This window comes from Lemur catta, chromosome 1, assembly GCF_020740605.2.
Source record: "Lemur catta isolate mLemCat1 chromosome 1, mLemCat1.pri, whole genome shotgun sequence".
NCBI lineage: Eukaryota > Metazoa > Chordata > Mammalia > Primates > Lemuridae > Lemur > Lemur catta.
The window spans coordinates 160,271,857-160,294,232 of record NC_059128.1 but is presented as its reverse complement, the minus strand read 5'-3'; the positions used below and the strand labels follow the sequence as shown (position 1 = coordinate 160,294,232).

At 35.9% G+C, this 22,376-nt stretch overlaps 1 protein-coding gene across 1 annotated transcript in view; it reads left to right on the top strand.

Annotated features, from left to right (window-relative positions):
* The window catches only part of KCNH8 (potassium voltage-gated channel subfamily H member 8), a 347,364-nt gene that overhangs the window by 255,606 nt on the left and 69,382 nt on the right, over positions 1-22,376 (top strand). The window contains exons 8-10 of the mRNA XM_045555829.1: positions 8,893-9,090; positions 19,189-19,388; positions 20,285-20,534. Coding sequence (XP_045411785.1) covers positions 8,893-9,090; positions 19,189-19,388; positions 20,285-20,534 — 648 coding nt within the window. The remainder of the gene's footprint in view (positions 1-8,892; positions 9,091-19,188; positions 19,389-20,284; positions 20,535-22,376) is intronic.

The window sequence follows — 22,376 nt, the reverse complement described above, 5'->3', positions numbered from 1 at the left end:
ATGTATTTGGGAGAAATGTGACTCGAACTTCATTTTGAAGTTTTGCAAACCAGGAAAACTCAAGATTCCTTTTCAATGTATGACAAAACTCTATCTTTTTAAGCTAAATGGCTTCCAGGCAACTACTAAAAACAGCTGAGAAGTGGTGTGCAAATTTGAGACAAGACTTGCCACTTCATTCTTCTTCTCTAGCTTTTCACCAACCTCAACCTTTGAGAAAAAAGAGAGGACAAGAAGAAAATTTGGGGCAGGTAATGAACATAAAGTTTAGCATAGTAATAAATAAAACAGTTTGCCTGGATTCAATTATTTTTATCCCAAATTGTCTTTCTAAAACAGGTTTTTGTCCTGATGTAGGTGAAGTCATACGTGCTTTGGATTAAGATTTTTTTACTGAGTAAAAAATTGTCTTTGTAAATGATGCTCTGAGCTTGAGGTATAAACGTATGTCCCACAAACCCTTTTAGGTCACAGGAAACACAAGCAATTACCCAGGAAAGTAATGCCCGAGTTGGGGCACAGATCTGAAAGCAGTGTGATTTGTAAGTATTTTACAAAATAAGGTTAAATGCAAACAGTTCATGGTTTATGTCTTGCCAACTTAACCATGAGCCTAATCTTTGTTACAATTTCCTCTATTTTTAGCTGAGATTTGAGAGGCATTTGGAAGTGCCCCAGTTAGCTGGAAACAGATGGCCCGTTCTGCTGCTTCTTAGAATCAATCAGAAAACTCTACAGTAGCTGCTCAACTGTGGTTTCTGATTGTTCGACGTTTTCATTCTTTCCAGAGTTTTGTTTGTTTGTTTTTTGGTACATGTGATGATGTCCTATTTTGGCAGTTTACAATAGTGTACAATCTTTAAATTGATCATTGCTTAAGTGAAACGTTGTACCTCAGGAATCACTGTTAAGGAAGTTTCTATTGTTCAAACTTTTCAAATTTTAAGTAGACTATAAAGAACTGACAAACTCTAGACTAGTTTTAGCACAAGTGGTACATTTTTTTTCTTGACAGTGCTAACAGCATATAATATTTCTTGCTCTGAAAGATTGTTCAGCGATGGAAATAGAGTAGAAGTAATACATGCATCAAAATGTGAAAACCTTCCATCTTTAGCTCATCAGTATTTGCTGATGGATCTTCACTCACATAATTAAAAACAAATGATAGAGGAATTCAAAAAGTCATGGGTTTGTACATAAGCATTTTGCTTTAAAAAAAAAAAACAAAGTCAACCATTTGTGAAGAAAGATTACAGGATTTTATTTTATAAAATCTTAGATCTGAAAGAGAGCTTAGAGATTACTCAATGCAATCACCTCATATTCAAGTTGGAAAAATGAAAGACCACAAGGGATCACACAACTACTTAGGGACAAGACCAAGAATAGGACCCCAATTTCCTAACTCAAAAGTCCAGTATCCACTATTTTATGATTATTTTTGCTTCAAACTTTTACCTCAAAAGAAGATTGTACCACTTAAGAAATGTAAGATACCTACCTCTTAGTTTATGAGAATCAAAGTCTGAGATTAGTGGGAACCCCAAGTAATGACTGTTTTCCTGTCAAATTGAAGCCTCAAATTTACCAATGCCTTCCCCTCAGTGGAATCAACAAATCAATATTAAATGCCACTATAGTCTTGTGCCCTTTTAGTCTTATCCTTGGTCACATAAAATGGGGTAGGGGGGTGGAGGGTTGAGAGTGAATTTTGGGTGCTAAACTTCTCCTTAACTCTATTTCTTAAATTAAAATATGAAGAGTCTATAGTTTAGTTAATAGTAATATACCAATGTTAATGTCATAGTTTTGACAAATGTACCATGATAATGTAAGATATTAACATTGAGGGTAACTGGGTGAAATATATAGGATTTACAAGGACTCTCTGTGCTCTTTGCACCTTTTGTATAAATCTAAAATTATCCCAAAACAAAGAGTTTGATTAAAGCAAAAACAAAAAAAGTTATAATCACAGGTGCTAGGATAACTCTGAATAATGGAGACAAGCAAGTAAGTATGTTCTTATCAATGATTTTTCTAATCAACGCTATGGAGTGTAGATATTTTTTAAAACAATGGAGATGAAATCTCAAGCTTTTCTCTTGTATTTACCCTTATTATGTATCTGTAGCAGTAAATACAATACTTCACAAATGCTTTGGTTCTCAATAACTCCCTCATTGCCCCACACACACATAAAAACATACACACATTCAGACTTCAGACACTTATCCTGATATCTCTCAACCACCTCTGCATCTCGGTAGTCCCATGCTAAAGCTCCTTGCTGAGGAGGCTGCAGAGGGCAGAGATGTTCTCATGTCGTGCCCTATCCTATTCATTTTTTTCCACCGCTCTGCCTTTTCTGGCCAGCCACCTACTGCCTTAGGAATCACAGGAATCACAGTGCTTTTCCACCTCTCACCCCAAAGAAGTCCAAGAGGATCAAATGGGTCTTCAGAGTTGTGGAGGGACAGGAAGCAAAGGTTAACTATAGTATTTTTTATGCTTGGAATTTACGTTTGAAACCTCCTGATCACTGTTAAAGTAATATTCAGGTTCTAAATACTCAGGTATGCCAAGTTTATATTGTGGATTGTGTTTGGTTAAAATTCTATTATCTCTGATATGACAAGCTTTGGGGACACATTCCTCCACTAAAGTGGGCACTGGAAACTCAAACTTATTTAATAGAGGTTTCAACACAGCACAATTTAAAAATGATAATTTAAAATGATCTCTTGTGCAGCATCCAGAGATAACTATGCAAATGAACTCTTATATAGTTAAAATAATGTAGCGTACACTTGAAAATTGCTAAGAGAATAGATCTTACATGTTTTCACCACAAAAAAAGATAACTTTGTGAGTTGATGAAGATGTTATCAAGCTTGATTGTGATAATCATTTCATCCATATATCATGTTGAACATCATAAATATATATAATTTTTTGTCAATTATACCTCATAAAGCTGAAGAAAATAAAAGATCAAAATATGCTCAAAAGGCCACTTGGGGGAAAACAAAATAAAATGATTAACCTCTGAGTTAAAATCCTGATACTGCCACTTTGAACACGTTATTTAATCTCTCTGAACCTTAGTTTTCTCATCTTTAAAATAGAGATAATAATTCCTAAGTTGTGATGAAAGTGAAATAATGAATCAAAATGTAGATAATAATTGTGCCTATTCCATAGGGTTAGTGATGTAAGTGAAATGGAAGATGTACCACTCAAGCGGAGTGTCTGGAGCACAGGTAGCTCTCAGTAAATATTAATCGTGTGCTCACCTGCTCAAAAGAATACCATAGGATAGGCTCCATTCTTGCTTCCGGGTAACTGCTATTACAATATGGTTCATTGATACCAAATTAAGTAGAACACCATTTTAAATTATAGGTGTGATTAAGAATTTGCTATTTCTCCCCCTTCTCTCTCTATATATATATACACACATTTAAACATACGTATAAATCTGATTTAACAGGCTTCTATTTTATTAAGTGGTTTTTCATATTACTGAAGTGTTTTATATGACCTAAGAGAGTTGTCATGGGTTTTTCTTAGCTAACACGCTCCTATTTCTTATATTAAGCCTAAAATATCTTGTTAATTTACTAAATGCTAATATAAATCAAACATTTCAGAAACACATCTGTTGTATAAAACAGATCACACCTGTACAAATTGTGAATGCACACATATAAATAGTAAAACTAAGCATATTATTGTAGGAAACCTAAAGAGTAAAATAAGAAGAAACTCCTGTTTAAAGTGAAAAGTGTATAAGTAAGTAAAATACTGGCTCCATTGTAAGTATGGAATGAAAAATACATAGATTGAATTATCACGCTAATTATAAGCTCTTCTAGGCATGTTCATTAAGAGTCAGTCTGTCTTTGACATTGATTGCCTATTTATTTCACAAGTCTATTTTATTCATCTAATCTATTTCACTAATAACAGGATTATTTTATGATAGCTTTTGTTTTTATTAAGAGGCAGTGTATTCAGTATATTTAGATTCTACTTTATATTGTGCATGCTTTTTCCTTCAACGTGTTCTTTAGGGAGAAAAAATTTGAGCAGAAGCAGACAGATTGTTCTAGGACATCCCTTCCTTTAGAGACATGAATTTCTCCAGCATAAAAAAAGACTGGATTCCAAATTGGTTAAATTGCTGCTTCTGTACAGTACAGTGGCATGTTGTCTTGTTACAGTGGAACATGTGCTCTCATTTCGGATGAGCTGTTCTGTGAAAAAGTTTTATTTAGCCCACATAGCCAATCCCCGGATTTGTGGGGTTACCTCCTTTCCAAGTTACCAGTTTTTTTCATCATCATTATTGCTTCTGCTCTGTCAGCTGTAACACAGTTTAGTGGCAACCCTTTTAAAAAACAAGCTGCTTCTCAAAATAGACAGAACAGTTGGCTAGACAGAAAAGAGGTATCAATGAAAGTAGATCTGTTGTTCAACTGTGTGTTGCTCCCTGAACCACTCCTGAGACCCAGCACCTCACATGTATGTAAATGAGCACACTGAGCGGGAACATAGTCGGCGTCTCCTAAAACAAATTTTATCCTGTTTTATTAAGGAAATCAAACGATATGAAACCTGATTTGGTTCAGAGAATACTTATATGTTTCACTTGTGTTCAAATTAAGAAGTTTAATTAAATGTATTGGCTGGGGGTTTTTGGTCACTTTTTTAATGAGAAAACTTTGGGTTTCATAAGTAGATGCATACTTTCATTCAATTAAAGATCAACAGATGGATCTAGTTATATATTCATGGACTGATTGTATAGCTGACTCAGCAGAGAGGAAACAGCTTTATTATGGCATTTTTCCCTCTGTGCATCAACTAAAACAAAAATCAGGTCATGCAATATTTACTTTCTGGGCAAAGTGACATTTTTCAGCTGCCCAGACTTCCCTATAATTACAAGAATGACCCATATGGAACAAAGGGACAAGTCTCTCTAATCACTTCTTTGTAAAGCAGAGATAATGTGGTACCCCTTTCAGGGCACAACTGGGAAGAAGCCTGAAAAGTAGCCAACCCACTGGCCATTCCACATCCCCTTGTTTTCCATACTCAAAAATACTTCAGTCAAATGCTGGAAAGAGCACTGCTCTGTGGAAATCTCCACCCTGAGCATGATGATAAATTCTGGTGTCATCCCTGCTTCCTGATTTTACCTGTGTCTTGACTTTCTTCCTACAGTGCATATAAATACACCAGTTATATTTTAAATGCACATTTAATTTGCTTTTGTGATATCTCTTTAATTATTCTTTAATAAGTTTTTTTTATATCTAAACCTTTTTCCATGAGGGATTAAACTAAGTTTTACCAAATCATACTTTATCACCATTTCTTCCTTGTTCTTACTTAAAATTCTAGAGCAGAGCTTTTCAGTCTGGGTCATCGGACCAGACACATTTGAAGAGGTTGCAGGAGGCCATTTATCACCTGAAAATGTACACAGGATCAGGTGTGTGTCCCCACATGCACACTGGCCTGTGAAAAGGATCCATGTCTTTCTTCAGATTTACAAATGGGTTTATAACTCCCCAAATTTTAACAACTACTGCCCCTAGATTTTCTCCCTCCCATATCTATTAGTTAGTAATGCTGCATGGTATCACATTCCATCCCTGGTCTACCAAATAAATTTAGTCACCACCTTCCTTTTTTCATTAGAGTTCACTCTTAGCCTCATAGTTTCTCTTACCTTTATGAATTTTGCACCTCCAGTATTCCAATTTAAGTAACACAGAAGTAGAGAGAAAAGAGATACAATACACCAAACCTCTGCCAGTAACAATGGTTGGCATTTTCTTCATGTGGCATTTTCTTTAAAGCCACTGCAACCCTACAGGTTACACAGTATCCCTGTTTTGGGGAATGAGAAAACTGAAGCTCAAAGAGGTTACTTATTCCTCCAGTCTATAAATGACAGAGTCCAGATTTAAATCTGTGTTTGAATCTAGAATTTGTCTAGACAGGGTCAATGACCCTAACTTATTAGTGGCCTTTCATAACATATAACTCTCACATTTGATTATCATTGTCTATCATCAAAAAATAATTTCATTATATTTTGTGTATAAATGTAGTACAGATTTACAAGTGCACATGTCTTGCTGTGTCTGCCTCAATGTTGTCATATCATCTCATATTATCACAGAGAACCATTTGCGCATTCATTAATACAGTTTTCAAAATAGTATTTATTAAAATCTTCCTGATCTTATTAAATCAAGTGCTTTGCTAAATTCTGCAATATAGTGGTTCTAAGCCCTACCTTACTTTAGCTTCCACTGGGGAACTTTTTAAAAATGCCAATACCTGGACTTGGCACCAGAAATTCTAATTCAGTTAGTGGAGGTGGAACTTAGCCAGGGTATTTTTTTAAAAGCTCTCCCAGCTACAGCCAGCTTTGAAAATCATTGCCCTAGAGTAGTGGTTTCTCAAAGTGTGGTCCCCTCAACCAGCAGCATCACCATGAGCTGGGGACCTGTTACAAAGGTAAATTCTCGGTTTTACTGTTGTGGTATATAGGAATGCTACTGATTTCTGTACATTGATTTTGTAACCTTAGACTTTGCTGAATTTGTTTATCAATTTCAGTAGTCTCATGGCAGAATCTTTGGGGTTTTCTAGATACAAGATCTTATCGTCAGCAAGAGTGATAGTTTGACCTCTTCTTTCCCCATTTGGATGCCCTTGATTTCCTTCTCTTGTCTGATTGCTCTGGCAAGGACTTCCAGCACTGTGTTGAATAGAAGTGGTGACAGAGGGCAACCTTGTCTGGTTTCAGTTCTAAACGGGAATGCTTTCAATTTTTCCCCATTCAGTATGATGTTGGCTGTGGGTTTGTCATATATGGCTTGTATCATTTTTAGGTAAGTCCTCTGTGGAAAGTATCATGGAGATATCTCAAAGAGCTAAAAGTAGAACTACCATTTGATCCAGCAATCCCATTACTGGGCATCTACCCAAAGGAAATAAAAACATTCTATAAAAAAGACATCTGTACTCAAATGTTTATAGCAGCATAATTCACATTTGCAAAGATGTGGAAACAACCCAAGTGCACATCAATACATGAGTGGATTAATAAAATACGGTATATGTATACCATGAGTTCTACTCAGCCACAAAAAACAATGGTGATCCTGCACCTCGTGTATTATCCTGGATGGAGCTGGAGCCCATTCTACTAAGTGAAGTATCACAAGAATGGAAAAACAAGCACCACATGTACTCACCATCAAATTGGTATTAACTTATCAACATTTATGTGCACTTATAGTAGTAACATTTACTGGGTGTGGGGCAGGTGGGAAGGTGGAGGAGAGGATGGGTATATTCACACCTAATGGGTGTGGTGTGCACTGTCTGGGGGATGGACACACTTGAAGTTCTGACTTGGGTTGGGCAAAGGCAATATATGTAACCTAAACATTTGTACCCCTATAATATGCTGAAATAAAAAAAAAGTAAAGAAAAACAAAGGCAAATTCTCACCTACTATATTATTAATAGAATGCCAGGCATAGGACCCTTAGAGCCCTTTTTAACAGGCCCTCTAGATGTTTCTGATGCAAGCTCAAGGTTGAGAAACACTTCTCTAGAAACACAGAATGAATAAGGTACAGTACTTGCCACCTAAGCACTTTTCCTTGGGCGCAAGGAATTCCCAGCTGTTTCAAATTTGCATTTTAATTACCTAGTACAGTTTTACAATCTATGAGTTTAGTTGATAGTGATAATATTCTTACTGCTTAAAAGTGTAGTGGTTTTTCACCTCTTCTTGAGCAGCCATTGAATGAAGTATTTATTAAAAAATAGTGGTGGGTGAATAACATCCATTAACAAAAGTCTTATGAATCTTATGGGCTGAGCTGCATTGTTATAGTATAGTATAGTAACATACACACATACAGAGAGAGAAAGAGAGAATTATAAAACACAGAATCTTAAAAGGCAAATATTTTCAATAAAGAATTTTAAAGTGGTTTTGTATCGTGTTTGCATTCTAGATAATGCCATTATTATTAATATTATTCTTGCTATTCCCTCATTATTATTATAATATAGCTTTTTTATAGGATTTATTACAGTATAATTGACATGCAATAAGCTGTACATATTTAAAGCATTTAATTTGATACATTTGACACATATTGATACATACACCGGTATCATAAAACAGTTGTAGGAAGGCATCCAATTCTGTTATAGGTATCCACTAGTCGTGCAAATTCTCCCCCCTCCAACCCTCATGGCAGAATGGGGTTGCCGGGAAGGTTTCCAGGGTAAAGCAACAGGAACTAAGACTTGTAAGGTAACTACATACCAGCCCAAGTGAATGAAAAAGGGAAGGGCTTTACAGGATAGAAATAAAACCCATCTCACCTATTTGGAGTCTAGACTTTTGGCTGTTGTTATTTATCATCCAGTAGAGTTTTAAATTATTTACTCAACCTCTTTGTTTCTTCAAATTCCATTTGAAATGAGCTTAACGGGGCTAATGAAATACACAGCACTGCACCGAAACTGAGAGTAACAATTCCTCTTTCAATCTCTGCAGTTTGTTTCTTGCACTAGAGTAACTTGTTTACCTTTGACCATCCATCCTCTGGAATGCATATTTCTCTGCTGTGTGTATTACAGAGAACAGCGTGCATTAAAGGGATACTTTTGCTTTTGTAGCAATGAAACCTAATACCTTGCCTTTAATTTCCTTTTAACTTTCTTCTTCCCCTTGAGCAAATTATTGTGTCACCAAATGTTCAATTATCATTACCCCCATGTGCTAATCCTGGGATTTTACTTTTTGTTCTTAAATTCACATTCTTTCTTCCATTGCAGGTTGGCTTCATGAGTTGGGAAAGAGACTGGAATCTCCATACTATGGCAATAATACACTGGGGGGCCCGTCTATCCGAAGTGCCTATATTGCTGCTCTCTACTTCACCCTGAGCAGCCTCACCAGCGTGGGATTTGGGAACGTCTCTGCCAATACAGATGCAGAGAAGATTTTCTCCATCTGCACCATGTTGATTGGTGGTAAGGGTTCTTCTCTTATACCAAGAAAAGGAACATGTGTCCACCGAACACTGTTCTGTTAGCTCTGTCCTTAGACAGTAGAAATAAATTGGTTACCATTGCACGATTCTAAAAGCACTAATTTCATTGCTCATCTACATGTATACAAGCATTTTAATATACATACAGATTAGCAATGAAGGTCTGTGATGTTAATGAATCCCATTTTCTGGACAGATAAATAAGCAGCCATTTACCTGATGTTGATTCTGAAAGGGCAGGCACTTTGTTTTCTTAACATGCTATTGACCTCTTGTGCTGTGAGCTACATGAGTCTGAGTCACAGGTACATGTTTGAAACTCCGTTTCATGGTTCCAAACAAGCCAGTGTTATCAAATTTCAGTAACACTAATGTAGTAAGTAAGGATGTTTCATAGATCATTTGGTTAAAGTAAAAATAAAAATAAAATACAAATTTTATACAAAAAACGCCAATGCAATAATAGTTAACATTTATTAATTGCTTTTATGTTCCATTCTGTGCCATATGCTCTCATACAATACCTTGAGTAATTCTTAAGGCAAATCTATGGGATTGGCACAATTATTATCCCATTTAACAAATAGACAAGTTGTTATACCCTTTTCTCTGGACCCCAAACCTGCCTTCCTGTACTCTGCTTTGTAATGCTGGGGTTTGTGTTCCACAAACCTTATTCTTCTTTGACAACTGATTTCAGTTACTTCTTCCGGTAGGGTGCACCAGGTGGAGACTGGCAGGCAGGAGGAGAGGAGAAGGGATTGTCTGCTCTGGCGTGCACACTGATCCTTCAGTGGAATCAGGCACCTCAGCAGCAACAGGCGGTTCCAGCTTTGAGTGTCATTAGGCATTGTCAGAACCTGCCTCACTGAGCTTCCTCAGAGATCCCTAGATCGGGGGTACCATCTCGTCCAAAGTCAGAGCCCTGGCTCTGTGACTCTCCCCACAGCTCCTGCTCTGGGTTCTTCTATGTTCTGATAACCCCATTTCTTCCCTTTATGTATCCAGCTCTAAGGGTAGCAATGCCTTCTATGTTAATTATTGAGTCCAAGTAACCTCTATGCTTCCTTTTTGCTCCTTCAGCCCTCCAACACCAGGGAAACCAATTCTCTATAATAAATTACCACTGTTGAAACATTTAGTATAATTTCTCTTTTCTGAACCTTCCAACTGATACAGGATTGAAATTATTATTATCCACATTTTTCAGATGACAAATCTAAAGCGTGGAGAATTAAAATAACTTTCCCAATACCACACAACCAGTGAGTAAAAGAGGCAAGGTTTGAACCCAGGTGAATACCTACTTCTCTCTTTAAATATATGAAGAGAAACTGTACTGAATTATAAGACTGCTGTCATGCAGTAGTTGTAGGAGATGTGGAGGTCTACTTGGATCAAGTAAGCATTCTTCTTAGAACAGAGTTCTGTAAGTGCCTTGCAGCATTCCCCCACCCACGCCTGTTTTACCATGTTCTCTTAATGGTCTTAATCCAAGATATCATTTAGAGTTTTGAACCTTTTAATAGGGAATGGCTCTTACAAGCTTCCCTGTGATATGAGTATGTGGGACGTTAAGCAGTTAGTTATCCAGCACACAGTGAAACTAAGTGTAAAACCAAACCTTCCCTCAAGGAGCTTATGATCCAGTTTGGAGCTGCAATATGTGGAAAGAGTTTTAACAATACTGGGCAGTAAGTGCTAAGTGCCAGATCAGTTAGGAAGTTCAGAGTGGTGAGATTTCTTGGAAAGGCAGTGCTGTGGCAGAGTTGCTGAAGTAGCATGCTGGGACCGCAGCAATTGTAACAGGCTCTTGCCTGATGTAGAGTAGTGACAGCCTAGGGAGCAGAGAACAGGAATTCTCATTTTCTGAAGAGTTACAATGTGCTAGACCCCTGGTGGCTGTTTCATATCCAGTATTATGACTTATATAATTTCTGTTCTCCTTGATAGCCCATCTTTCAGCCTAGCAAAGTCACAAGCATTTTGCAGATAAACACAGTCTATACTTATTTAATATTTGCCCATGTTTCTTCTATTCCTGATGGAAATTTTGGGAAATGCTCAAGGCTTAAGCCTACTAATTTGACATTTGAAAAAATCCATTAGATAATTGAGCTTATTCTCTGTTGATTCACTTATTATATTATGAGTGGTCCTGAATCAGAAATTGTTAAGGCATAAACTATTCCCTGCTGTTCACTGTAGGTACAAGCTACACTGGTACAAGGCCAACAGATATGGGAAATAATCTGATAATGTCACTTTGTCACTTATTTGTTAAGTATTTATTGAGCAAATACCCTGATGCAAAATCAGTGCTCATTTGTACGTGGCAAAACATCTAGGTGAGTTGAGCAGCACTTAGGAAACCATTGCCAAATGACATCTAAGTGACTTGAATTTATTAGCTAAAGCTTCCCAAATTTGTGTTTATGGGAAATAACTCTGTATTATTGTGAAAATTACCCTAGGCTAGGATAAATGATGCCTTCATTTTAATATTTTCTAATTAACTAATTACTTGCATAACATTGAGAACTAATCATAAGAGCTCACAGTGTTGAGCACTTTATTCATTTAATTCTCATAACACTATGAGATAGAGATTATTAATACCCAATTTAGACATAAGGCAGCGTAGGTTTAGTGAGTTTAAATGCCAGGATTCAGTAAGACCTGGCAAACTTCTTGTAAAATATCCATTTCATTATATACTATAAATTGATTTTCTTTGATTTCTATATATATGCACCATTTATTTTTAAAAAGAAAAATTTAAAGTGTGTGTTACCATGGACTTAAATATAGGGTACCTTATTGGGAACCCCCACACAAGGCTAATGAAATTGCCAATGGCAGGAACACAATATTTACTACAAAAGTAGGCAGTGTAATGTTAAATGAGAAGGGGGCTGTAAAACTCCAGATCATTATAGAGGGCACAGGTACATGGTGTCTGGGTGAAGAGAAATGGGGAAAAAAGTGCTAAGTGGACCAATCTAGGTATCTTCTGAGAACCTACCAGAATTTCCATAGCAGTTATACAGGTTTTATCTTTAAATAGATATTAAGCTCCTATTTAAGATACCATATAAACTTCCATATAAGCATCTGTGATTATGGAGTGTACAAACCACTGATAAATGGGAAGAATACTAAAAACTATAAAACAAAGGTATTAAGTAAAAATAATTTAAATAATTATACCTAGACAAATCTATGTGAATTTTGAAAACACCCAAAATGAAGAAGTAATCCTAATAACTTCAGATGATTATTAGAATTAATAAAAAAATTCAGAAAGGTTGAGGGATACAAGTTCAATATGCAAAAAACAATTTTATTTCTATATACTAGTAGCAAATAATTAGAAAATTAAATTCAAAATATGATTATAAAAACATCAAACATGTAGGAATAAATGTAACTAAAAATCTGTAATACTTCTAAACAGAAAACTACAAAACATTAGTGAGAAAATTTACAAGTGATTTAAGATAATGGAAGGATATATAATAATGGTGGTTGGTGAAGATGGACTCAACATTGTAAAGATATCAGTTTTACCCAAATTAATTTAAATATTCAATGCAATCCCGATAAAAATTCAAGTAGATGTCTGTGTGTGTTTGTAAAAATTGGTGGAAATGAGATAAAACTAGTCAAAGCAATCAGGAAAAAGAACAAAATTGGAAGATTTGGGCTACAAATATCAAGATGTACTACAAAGTTACAGTAATTAAGAAAGTATGATGTTGGCTCAAGAATAGAGCAATAGGCCAATGGAACAGAAGAGAGCTCAGAAATAGGCTCACACATATATGGTCACTTTATTATATTTATGACATGAGTGGTACTTTCAACAAATGTTCCTGGATCAAATGTATATCTAAGTGTTGGAAAACAAGATTGATCCTTCTTAAAATTGTACAGCAAAAGTAATTCCAGATGGGTTTTTATCTGAATGTGAAAGGCAGAACAATAAAGCTTCCAAAAGGTAATATAAGAGAATATTTTCATGATCTCGAATTTGGCAAAGGTTTCTTAAACATGACACACAAAGCCCTAATAAAGGAAAAGAATGATAAACTGAACTTCACAACTTCACTTTGTAAAAAGATATTATTAAGTGTCAACAGAGAAGCCACAGAATAGAAGATACTTGCATAATGTTTATCTGGCACAGGACTGTTGTCTAGTATATATAAAGAACTTTTACAAATCAATAAGATAAAAGCAAGGCCCGGGGGAGGGGTGGCGGGGGGTGGCTCATGCCTGTAGTCCTAGCACTCTGGGAGGCTGAGGCGGGCGGATTGTTTGAGCTCAGGAGTTTGAAACCAGCCTGAGCAAGAGCGAGACCCCGTTTTACTGAAAAAATAGAAAGAAATGATCTGGACAACTAAAAATATATAGCAAAATTTAGCTGGGCATGGTGGCACATGCCTGTAGTCCCAGCTACTTGGGAGGCTGAGGCAGGAGAATCGCTTGAGCCCAGGAGTTGGAGGTTGCTGTGAGCTAGGCTGACACCACGGCACTCTAGCCTGGGCAACAGAGCAAGACTCTGTCTCCAAAAAAAAAAAATAAGATAAGATAAAAGCAGACAACCCCCCCCCCAAAAAAAATGGGCAAAAGCTTGAAAAAGCACTTCAAAAATAGATTTCCAATACTTGAGTAGACAATAAACATTAAAAGGTACTCAACATCCTTCATTAGGAACATGCAAATTAAAACCAAAATTAGGTACCATTTTACATTCACCAGAATGGTATACTTAAAAACCCTGGCAATCCTAAGCATTTGGAATGATATGGAACACCTTGATCTCTTCTGTACTTATCTTGGGCGTGTTAGTTGGTCCAATTTTGTCAACATCTGCCAAATCTGAACATACCTCTACTCTGTGACTCAACAATTCCACTTATGAGAATACAACCAATGGAAATGCATATATATATATATATATGTATATATATATATACACACACACACATGAATAGACATATACATTGATGCCTATACAACATTATTAAGCATCTCAAACTGAAAATACATTAATAGGACAATGCCCATTTATATGAGAATGCCCCTTACTAGGAGAATAAATAAGTAAATTGTGAAATAACTATTCAAGACAGAACTATATGGTAATGAGACTGAATGAACTACTATCTCAAACAACCTCATGGATGAATCTTACAAACACAATGCTGAGCAGAGAAGCCAGACACAAAAAACTACATACTGTATGATTTTACTTAGAGAAAGTTCAAAAGCAGGCAAAGCTTACTGATTGTAATATAATTCGTAACTGTAGTTACCTTTGGTGAGGCGGGTGGTTAGTGACTGGGAAAGAGACACAAGGGAGGCCTCCAGGATGCTGACAATATTCTGTTTATTCACCTGGGAGGTGGGGGAGGGTGATTCCATAGCTATGTTTGCTTTGAGAAATCTCAATGAGCTATACATTTAGTATTTGTGTAACTTTATATGTGTCTTTGATATCAATTTGACCTTGTAAAATTATTATAATAGATGAGATAAAATAGTATAAAAATCAAGTGTGGGATGAGAAGCTGGCTAATACTGAGTTAAGTTCTTGTCTTTCATATGAGGTTGTTCTTAGATTTGTGTTAACAATTATGAGTCAAGCAATAGGAATAAAATTATGTTGTCCACAATCTTGATGATAACCACAAGACGACCTAAAAGAAATCATTTTAAAAGGCTGACTTTGGGGAGTGGGATAGAGGGAAGGGATGTGTTTCGGGCTGACCTGTTCAACATAAATTTTCTAAACCACTTACTTACTATTATAAAACTTTTTAAAGAAAGTACCAAACTACCAGAGATTCATTTCCGTTCCATAAATATTTATGGCACACTTAAATTATGCCAAGAAGTGTGCTAGATGCTGGGAAAACAAAGATGACTAAGATATGATGCTTTCCTTCGAGGAGTTCACAGTTTATTAATGGAAATAGGTACTTAGGCAGATGATGTTCTTTCTTTTTTTATTTCCATTTTTCTTATTATAATGCACATTTAGAAGAGACTGGAAAATAGATAGAAATTAAAATTACACATAATCTCATCACCAAAAAATAGCTTTTCAGTCTTTTTATACATATATACCTCTATTTTTCTGAAATATTTATATCTAACTACACATAGTTGTTTTGTCACCAAAGTATACTGAGATTTTTCCATGTCTTTAAAAGTTCTTCTATCATACTTAATAGTGACTGCCTATAGTCACCTAATGAGTTTGCCCCAATTGATGGGGTCATCAACTCAGCCTGAGGGTTAAATAAAGCTTCCTAGTAAAGATGACTCCTCACTGAGAACATGGTCTGGTTTACAAGAGGTATTATTGTTATGACATAGTCAAGGCTTCCCTTGGGTCCCCCCACTCAATACACTCTACCCTGACATAATTTTATTGGACCTATATGAGCTACATGTTCCCAAATTCAGGCTATTCTTAAGATATCTTTGCACTGCCATTTAAATCCATCATTTAAGAAATCTTTCTCACTCTCTGTTTTCTCTGCCATCTGCCATCCACAATTCAGGGTACTTATAACAAAGAATGGAAAATTCCAGGGCAATGAGTAGGTGGGAGAGAGAAAGAGGGCAGCTAAGATTACCCAAAAACTGAGCTCTGGTCTCCATTTATATGAATAGAAAACAGCCCCTACATAGATTCCAAAGCCACTGCACAATAGTTGGCTAAAGGAATAAGCAATGATATTATAGTCCAGGAAAACAATGTTGCCCAAGATTCAGGTAAGTAAGAAAGAAAGGGAGAGGAAAGGGGGAAGGAAAGGGAAAGGAAAAGACAATGAGAAAAGGAAAGAAAAAGAGAAAGAAAAAGAAAGAAAAAGAGAAAGAAAGAGAAAAGAAAGAAAAAGCCAGGCAGTCCTATAAAAGTGCTTTCACTTGAGATCTGCTTACTTTCTTCTTAGATCCCAATTGTTGAGGTTCCTTCAAGGACCTGATACTGTCATAAGATTTTACAAAATGTGTTTTATCACAAAGAAAGAGAGACTAGTACACACTTAGCAGGTCTAACACTCAAAAATCATATACATCAAATTTGCTAGACATAAAGGAACGGTGAGTGATAATTTCCAAACTGACCTGGATATAGAAGTTTTTGAGTTGAACTTTCATAACAGATGGAATGATTTTGGCTGACAGTTACACACACTCTTTGTCAGGCTGAAATGATAACCAGTGACAGACAGAAAGGCCATTATAACTTTGGAAAATGAAAAAAACTAGGAAAGCCAGGGTTTTATATTTTAACTATTTAAATTAGAAGTAGTTTTCTATGCAGAAATGAGACTTTGAAATTACAGTAACTCAGACATAGACCAGCACTTTCCAGCAACACATGAATGCTACAATTAATACAGTTATACATTTTATTGATAATGTACAATTAAGATGCTAAATAATCTGAACATATTACTTCTCTTACTTTAAGTGCTTTACATATTATAATTAAGCAAAGATAAAATCATACACTTAATTAGAGAAAGTATTGTTAAAACAAATGAAATAAAATTGTCCTCTGTACTCAGTTTCATCTCCATGAAAAGACTGGTATATGCTGTTAGAGATGGCAGAGCTTCCAAACACTTAGCCCATAAGGATACTAACAGAGCTTTAAACAGGTATTTAATTTCTTTGACTTGGACCAGAATCAGTTCTTTTCTTTGATGAGTGTTTATCATAAATAGAGAGCCTCTCTTCCAAATAAAATATTACAGCATCAGAACTGTTTTGGTTCTTAAACAATACAGAAGAATGAACCTCCCTTTAAAATCTACAAAGAATATAATGCAACATTAAGTTGTTAAGTGATATACATTTTTGGGGGGATATTTTTGACCTGTTGGGAGACATTTGATTTTTGAACATTTAGGTATAATACATACTTACGTGTACTCACAAGTAGCAGGCATTTATTGAATTTTTCTTGAATTTCTTTCATCAAGAAATTTTTTCCACTAAGAGCCACTCCTTACTACTTAAGAGGTTGCCATAAAACCTTAAATCTAGGTCATTTTCCCCAAATTTTACTCCTTCAACTATGCTGAAAATTCATGATAATTCACTTAATTAACATGAGTTGAGCAACCACTATTTTTCATACATCTACTAGGCACTTTAAAAATTATATATTAGCTCTTTAAGTCTTGAAATAGTCCTATAAGTAAGGTACTAACATGCCCATTTAACATAAGGGAAATGAGTTCATGTAAAGGAATGATGTAACTTGCCAAATTCGTACAATTAGGAAGTAAAATAGCAAAGCCTATATTCAAATCTAGACGGGTCTAATTCTGAAGTCCACATTCTCTCTGCAACTTTATGTTACCTCTTGTATCTGGAACCTAAGTTTAATTCTATTCTAGTAACCTTCTAAAATACTGAGACCTCATTATTAAGGGAGTGTTTTGGTAGACATAATGACCATTATTACATAGAGAAGTTATGTAACCTAGGAGAGGATTTTAATTTCAGTATTGGACTAGAATGAAATTAACATGTCAATGTTTGGTAGTTTCTGGTAAATGTGAGGAAAAAAGGAATTTGAATTGGGGCTGTACTGAAATGTTCAGAAGGATAGATGTAATATCGTTGACACATTTACACTAATGTATCCATTTTGATGCTAAGAAACTTTTAACATAGCTCCTTGGACATCGAGATTTTGATACAGGGACATTTTGATAGATCCTCATAGGCAAACGAATAGATTAAATCTCTAGTCTTTTTTTAAATCCAAAATTACTGAAACAGATGATTTCATCCAATCCCTGAACTTCTTACCTCATGCCAATCCTGTCCCAGGATGGGGATCAGGGCTAAAATCCGAATATCACTTAGAGTTGATTTGCCCATAAACTTAAGTACACCTGGCTCTCATATCTCTCTCAGTTTCACAGCCCCAGGTATGTCCAAGGCCTTCTTGAGTTATCTGCTGGTGTCTGCTTAGGCCATGCCAGTTCTGTTCTGCTAATAACAATTGAGTGTAAAATCCAGTCATGCATTCTCTGACGTCAAGATACCTAGCTACTCTCCAATGTGGGCAATTCCTGGAAAGTGAGGTCCATCCTCTTGTTCTACTTTTCTCCAGAGGAAATACCCATCCCCAACCCCCATATACTCTCAAATTCTGATGAACAAAGTCTTTCATCTCATTACACTCTGGTGGTAGGTGTGGGAAGAGGGAGTCTCTGTAAGAAAGTGGGAGTGAAATACTATCCACCTGACAAACCCAGTTGAAACAGGAGCCCCATATATATGTACCATGCTGGCACTTCTCAGGATAGCAGCAATGACTCTATGCAGAATTCCCTTTCTTTCTTTGTGAATTCATTTGTTTCTTGAATGGTCTCAAATTTTCTGGAATTTCCCTTGAAATTAAAGTGACTGCAGAACTGGGGTAAGTCTGGGAATTGGAGCCATGTTACTATCAGCTTCAGACTGCTCAAGGAATCCTCAATGACATTTCTAACAACTTCCTCAATATTTGTATTAAAATAAATATATCATATTTAATATTCTAAAGCTAATTTTAAATGATGGCTTTAGGGGAATCAGACTAAAATCCTCACAAAGGCTAACCAATTATAATAGACTTATATTTAAAATTTATTATAATTAAAATAATTAAGCTATAACTTTATAGCTTATCTATTGAATAATTAAAACTATTTTATCATAACTATTAAAACAATATAGGTATGCATAGAGTTCAAATAAAAGTTTGTCATAACCAGAATGGCAGCTAATAGATCAAGTGTGGGTCAAAGGGGCCTATTTTGAATTTCATCCAGTATTTTTAAAAGATATTTTTACTTTGATCTAGCCATATGGAATCAAAATGACTGCTTCAGGATGTACCCTGTGATGAAGCTGCTGCACCAAATTAGCTGTATCAATGTGGCCACATCAGCATGCTGTGCTCTGATCCAGACTATATAGACTGTAAATTTAGACTGAAGGAGTGGGCTCGACCATCATATGTCTCTTCTGTCATATCCCATGTTGTTCTTTCTAGCCTTGATGCACGCCTTGGTGTTTGGAAATGTGACAGCAATCATACAGAGGATGTACTCTAGATGGTCCCTCTATCACACTAGAACTAAGGATCTGAAGGACTTTATCCGTGTCCATCATCTGCCCCAACAGCTCAAGCAGAGGATGCTCGAATATTTTCAAACAACCTGGTCAGTCAACAATGGAATAGATTCAAATGAGGTAATGTTCATTTCTCATGTTGACGTTATCAGGCAGAAAGCACACATTCTAAAGGAAAGGCAAGATGCTTTAATGCAGGTATCAGAAGTGAAAAACACATCTACCAATTTCTTTATCTTTCTTTATCCCTTTATTTTGTAATCCCTCATGAATCCCAGTCCGTCTTCTTTCATCTGCTTTGGCTTGTGTTTTCACAATGCCACTTTGGATTGACCAATGTTTTATATTAGCTTGCTACTTTGGTCAATCAGGTGGACTTATTTTCATTCTCATTGTCCCTTTTTGAAGGAAACAATTTTTATGACACCATTCTTAATGGTGTATCTTGGATGATTATATTAATCAAGCTAATATTTGCCTTTAAAATCAATAAGTAAAAAGAAATTCCATCAAAGGTGTTATCTGTAGATTCCCAGAAACACCTCAGACCACCATTGTAAAAAAGGTATCCTTATAAATCAACCAATCATTCCATCAACCCACCAAACAAACCAGTAGCCAACATTTTAAGAGTGACTATTTGGTGTCTCCTCTCTTCAGATGATCATGATCACAGAGAAAAACACCAGAGGCTCCAAATTCCGTATTTTCTGTCCTGACTCGGAATCTTTGTGAGAACCATGTCACAATAAAATATATGTTTTCATGCTAGAGTCTTTTATTAGTTTATTCTATTTCTCCAGCCTTGTGATCAGCTAATTATTCAGTAGCACATAATTGAGATCACAGTCACTGAAAAGTTTCTCTAGGATTATACATACATAGATTGCTTCTTTGGTTCTCTGGTTGGTCCAACAGTAGAAAACAGTAGGAGGAGCATCCCTGCTGTCTTGCAAAGTAAATCAATTAGACTCCTCTTACCCCAATTTGATTTCCTCCTTCATCTTCTCTGACAGCTTTTGAAAGATTTTCCAGATGAACTGCGTTCTGACATCACTATGCACTTGAACAAGGAGATCTTACAGTTGTCCCTCTTTGAATGCGCCAGCCGGGGCTGCCTCAGGTCTCTGTCTCTCCACATCAAAACCTCTTTCTGTGCACCGGGGGAGTATCTGCTGCGTCAAGGGGATGCTTTGCAGGCCATCTACTTTGTGTGCTCAGGCTCCATGGAAGTTCTTAAAGACAGCATGGTGCTGGCTATTCTTGGTAGGTCTGAGATGAAAAGCTTCTATGAAATTTTACTCTAGAGCATAAATTAAAAAGATGAAATGGGAGAAAAACCTACTAGTGGAGGGTAGGAAAATTACAGATGAATGCGTCGACTCAGGATTATTCTTCATATGGGTTTGGTTTGCCTAAGTGTTATAGCCAACATATTATTTAATTCTTGTAAAAAACATGGTGGTATAAATATTATACTACTATTACTATAAATGAATAAATAGTACCTTAGTTAACTTGCTCAAATCACATAGTAAGAAAATAAACTCAGTTCTTTTTGATTCCTAAAGCCAAATTATTAATCATGATACAAACTGCCTCCTAGTGAAATAGCTGCTAAATTTTAAGAGGACATTACTTTTTGTGGAGAGTTAATTCAGGAAACAAAAAAAAATTAAGTTTTTTCTGTGCTAGAAATAGAGCAAAAATGATTATGTTTCAAGATTAAACTCTCATAACAGTCATTAACCTAATACTGTCAAGGGGACTATGGGCTCTTTTTACCTCCTCAAAGAAAACTCACAATTTGTGAAAATTTTGTGCCACAAAATTGACTCCAAATATTAAGACATAATTGGTCTTCATTGAAATATAAAGGGCAGCTGACAAAAAATGGCATGTAAGGCTAATGTAGAAAATTTCCTATTAATAATCTTATGTGGATCTTTTTTAAAAACCACTCTCATTTCTTTGTTTATTCAGCTAACATTTATTGAGGGCCTATGAATGAATCAAATTCTGTTCTAAATACATAGAACATAAAATGGCCAGAGTCTTTGCCCTTGTGGAAATTAAATCAAGTGTTGGATATGAAGGGAGCTTAGACCAAGGTGGTAGCAGCAACAGAGGGAGGCAGGTGAATTCAGAATATATTTGGAACACCAAGGTAATATGTCAATGTTTAGAATTTGTGCTAATAAAAAGGGACTAAGTCAACTTTTTGCTTACTTTTTATTTTTTAAGAACTTCATATTTGTAAACAACTACTTACAAAATATTTTCACATATAAGGTCTCATTTAAACCTTCACAACAACAGAGAGACAAATGGACAAGATATTTTCTCTGTTTTCCCAAAGTCAAAGCTAACCTAAGTCTTTGGGCTCTGTATCCAGTGCTCTTTCCAAATCTAAACAACACCTATTATTTTGCCTAATCATTGTAGCCCTGTTATCACTGGATTCTAGCTAGTAAGCTTCAAAATAGATTAAATTTTGGAAGAGAAACGAGAACTAATATTTAATGAATCCCTAATATAAGCTGGGTGTTTTATGCCCATTATTCAATTCAAATTTTGCAACCTTATTAGTTTGGTGTGTGTTATGGTCTGAATATTTGTGGTCCCCCCAAATTCATATGTTGAAACCTAAGTCCCAATGTGGTGGTGTAAGGAGGTGGGGCCTTTAGTAGGTAACTAGGTCATGAAGGCAGAGCCTTCATCAATGAGATTAGTGTCTTTTTAAAGGAGGCCCCAGAAAGCTGCCTTGCCCTTTCTACTGTGTGAGGACACAGTGAGAAGGCATCATCTATGAATCAGAAAGTTGGCCCTCACCAGACACCAGCCTCTAGAACTATGAGAAATAAATTTCTATTGTTTATAAGCTATTCAACTTATAGTATTTTGCTACAGCAGCCTGAACAGACTAAGACAATGTGATTATCCCCAATTAAATGTGAAGAGATGAAGGCTAGTGTACAGTGAAAGACCATATACATTTCATTGCTTCATGTTGACTTCAGTTTACCACTTACAGGGCAAAGGTGGGGCTTGCTTTTCAAAGTTTTGACCCAGTTCTTGACTCACTCTCTTATGTTTTTCTCCTTAATA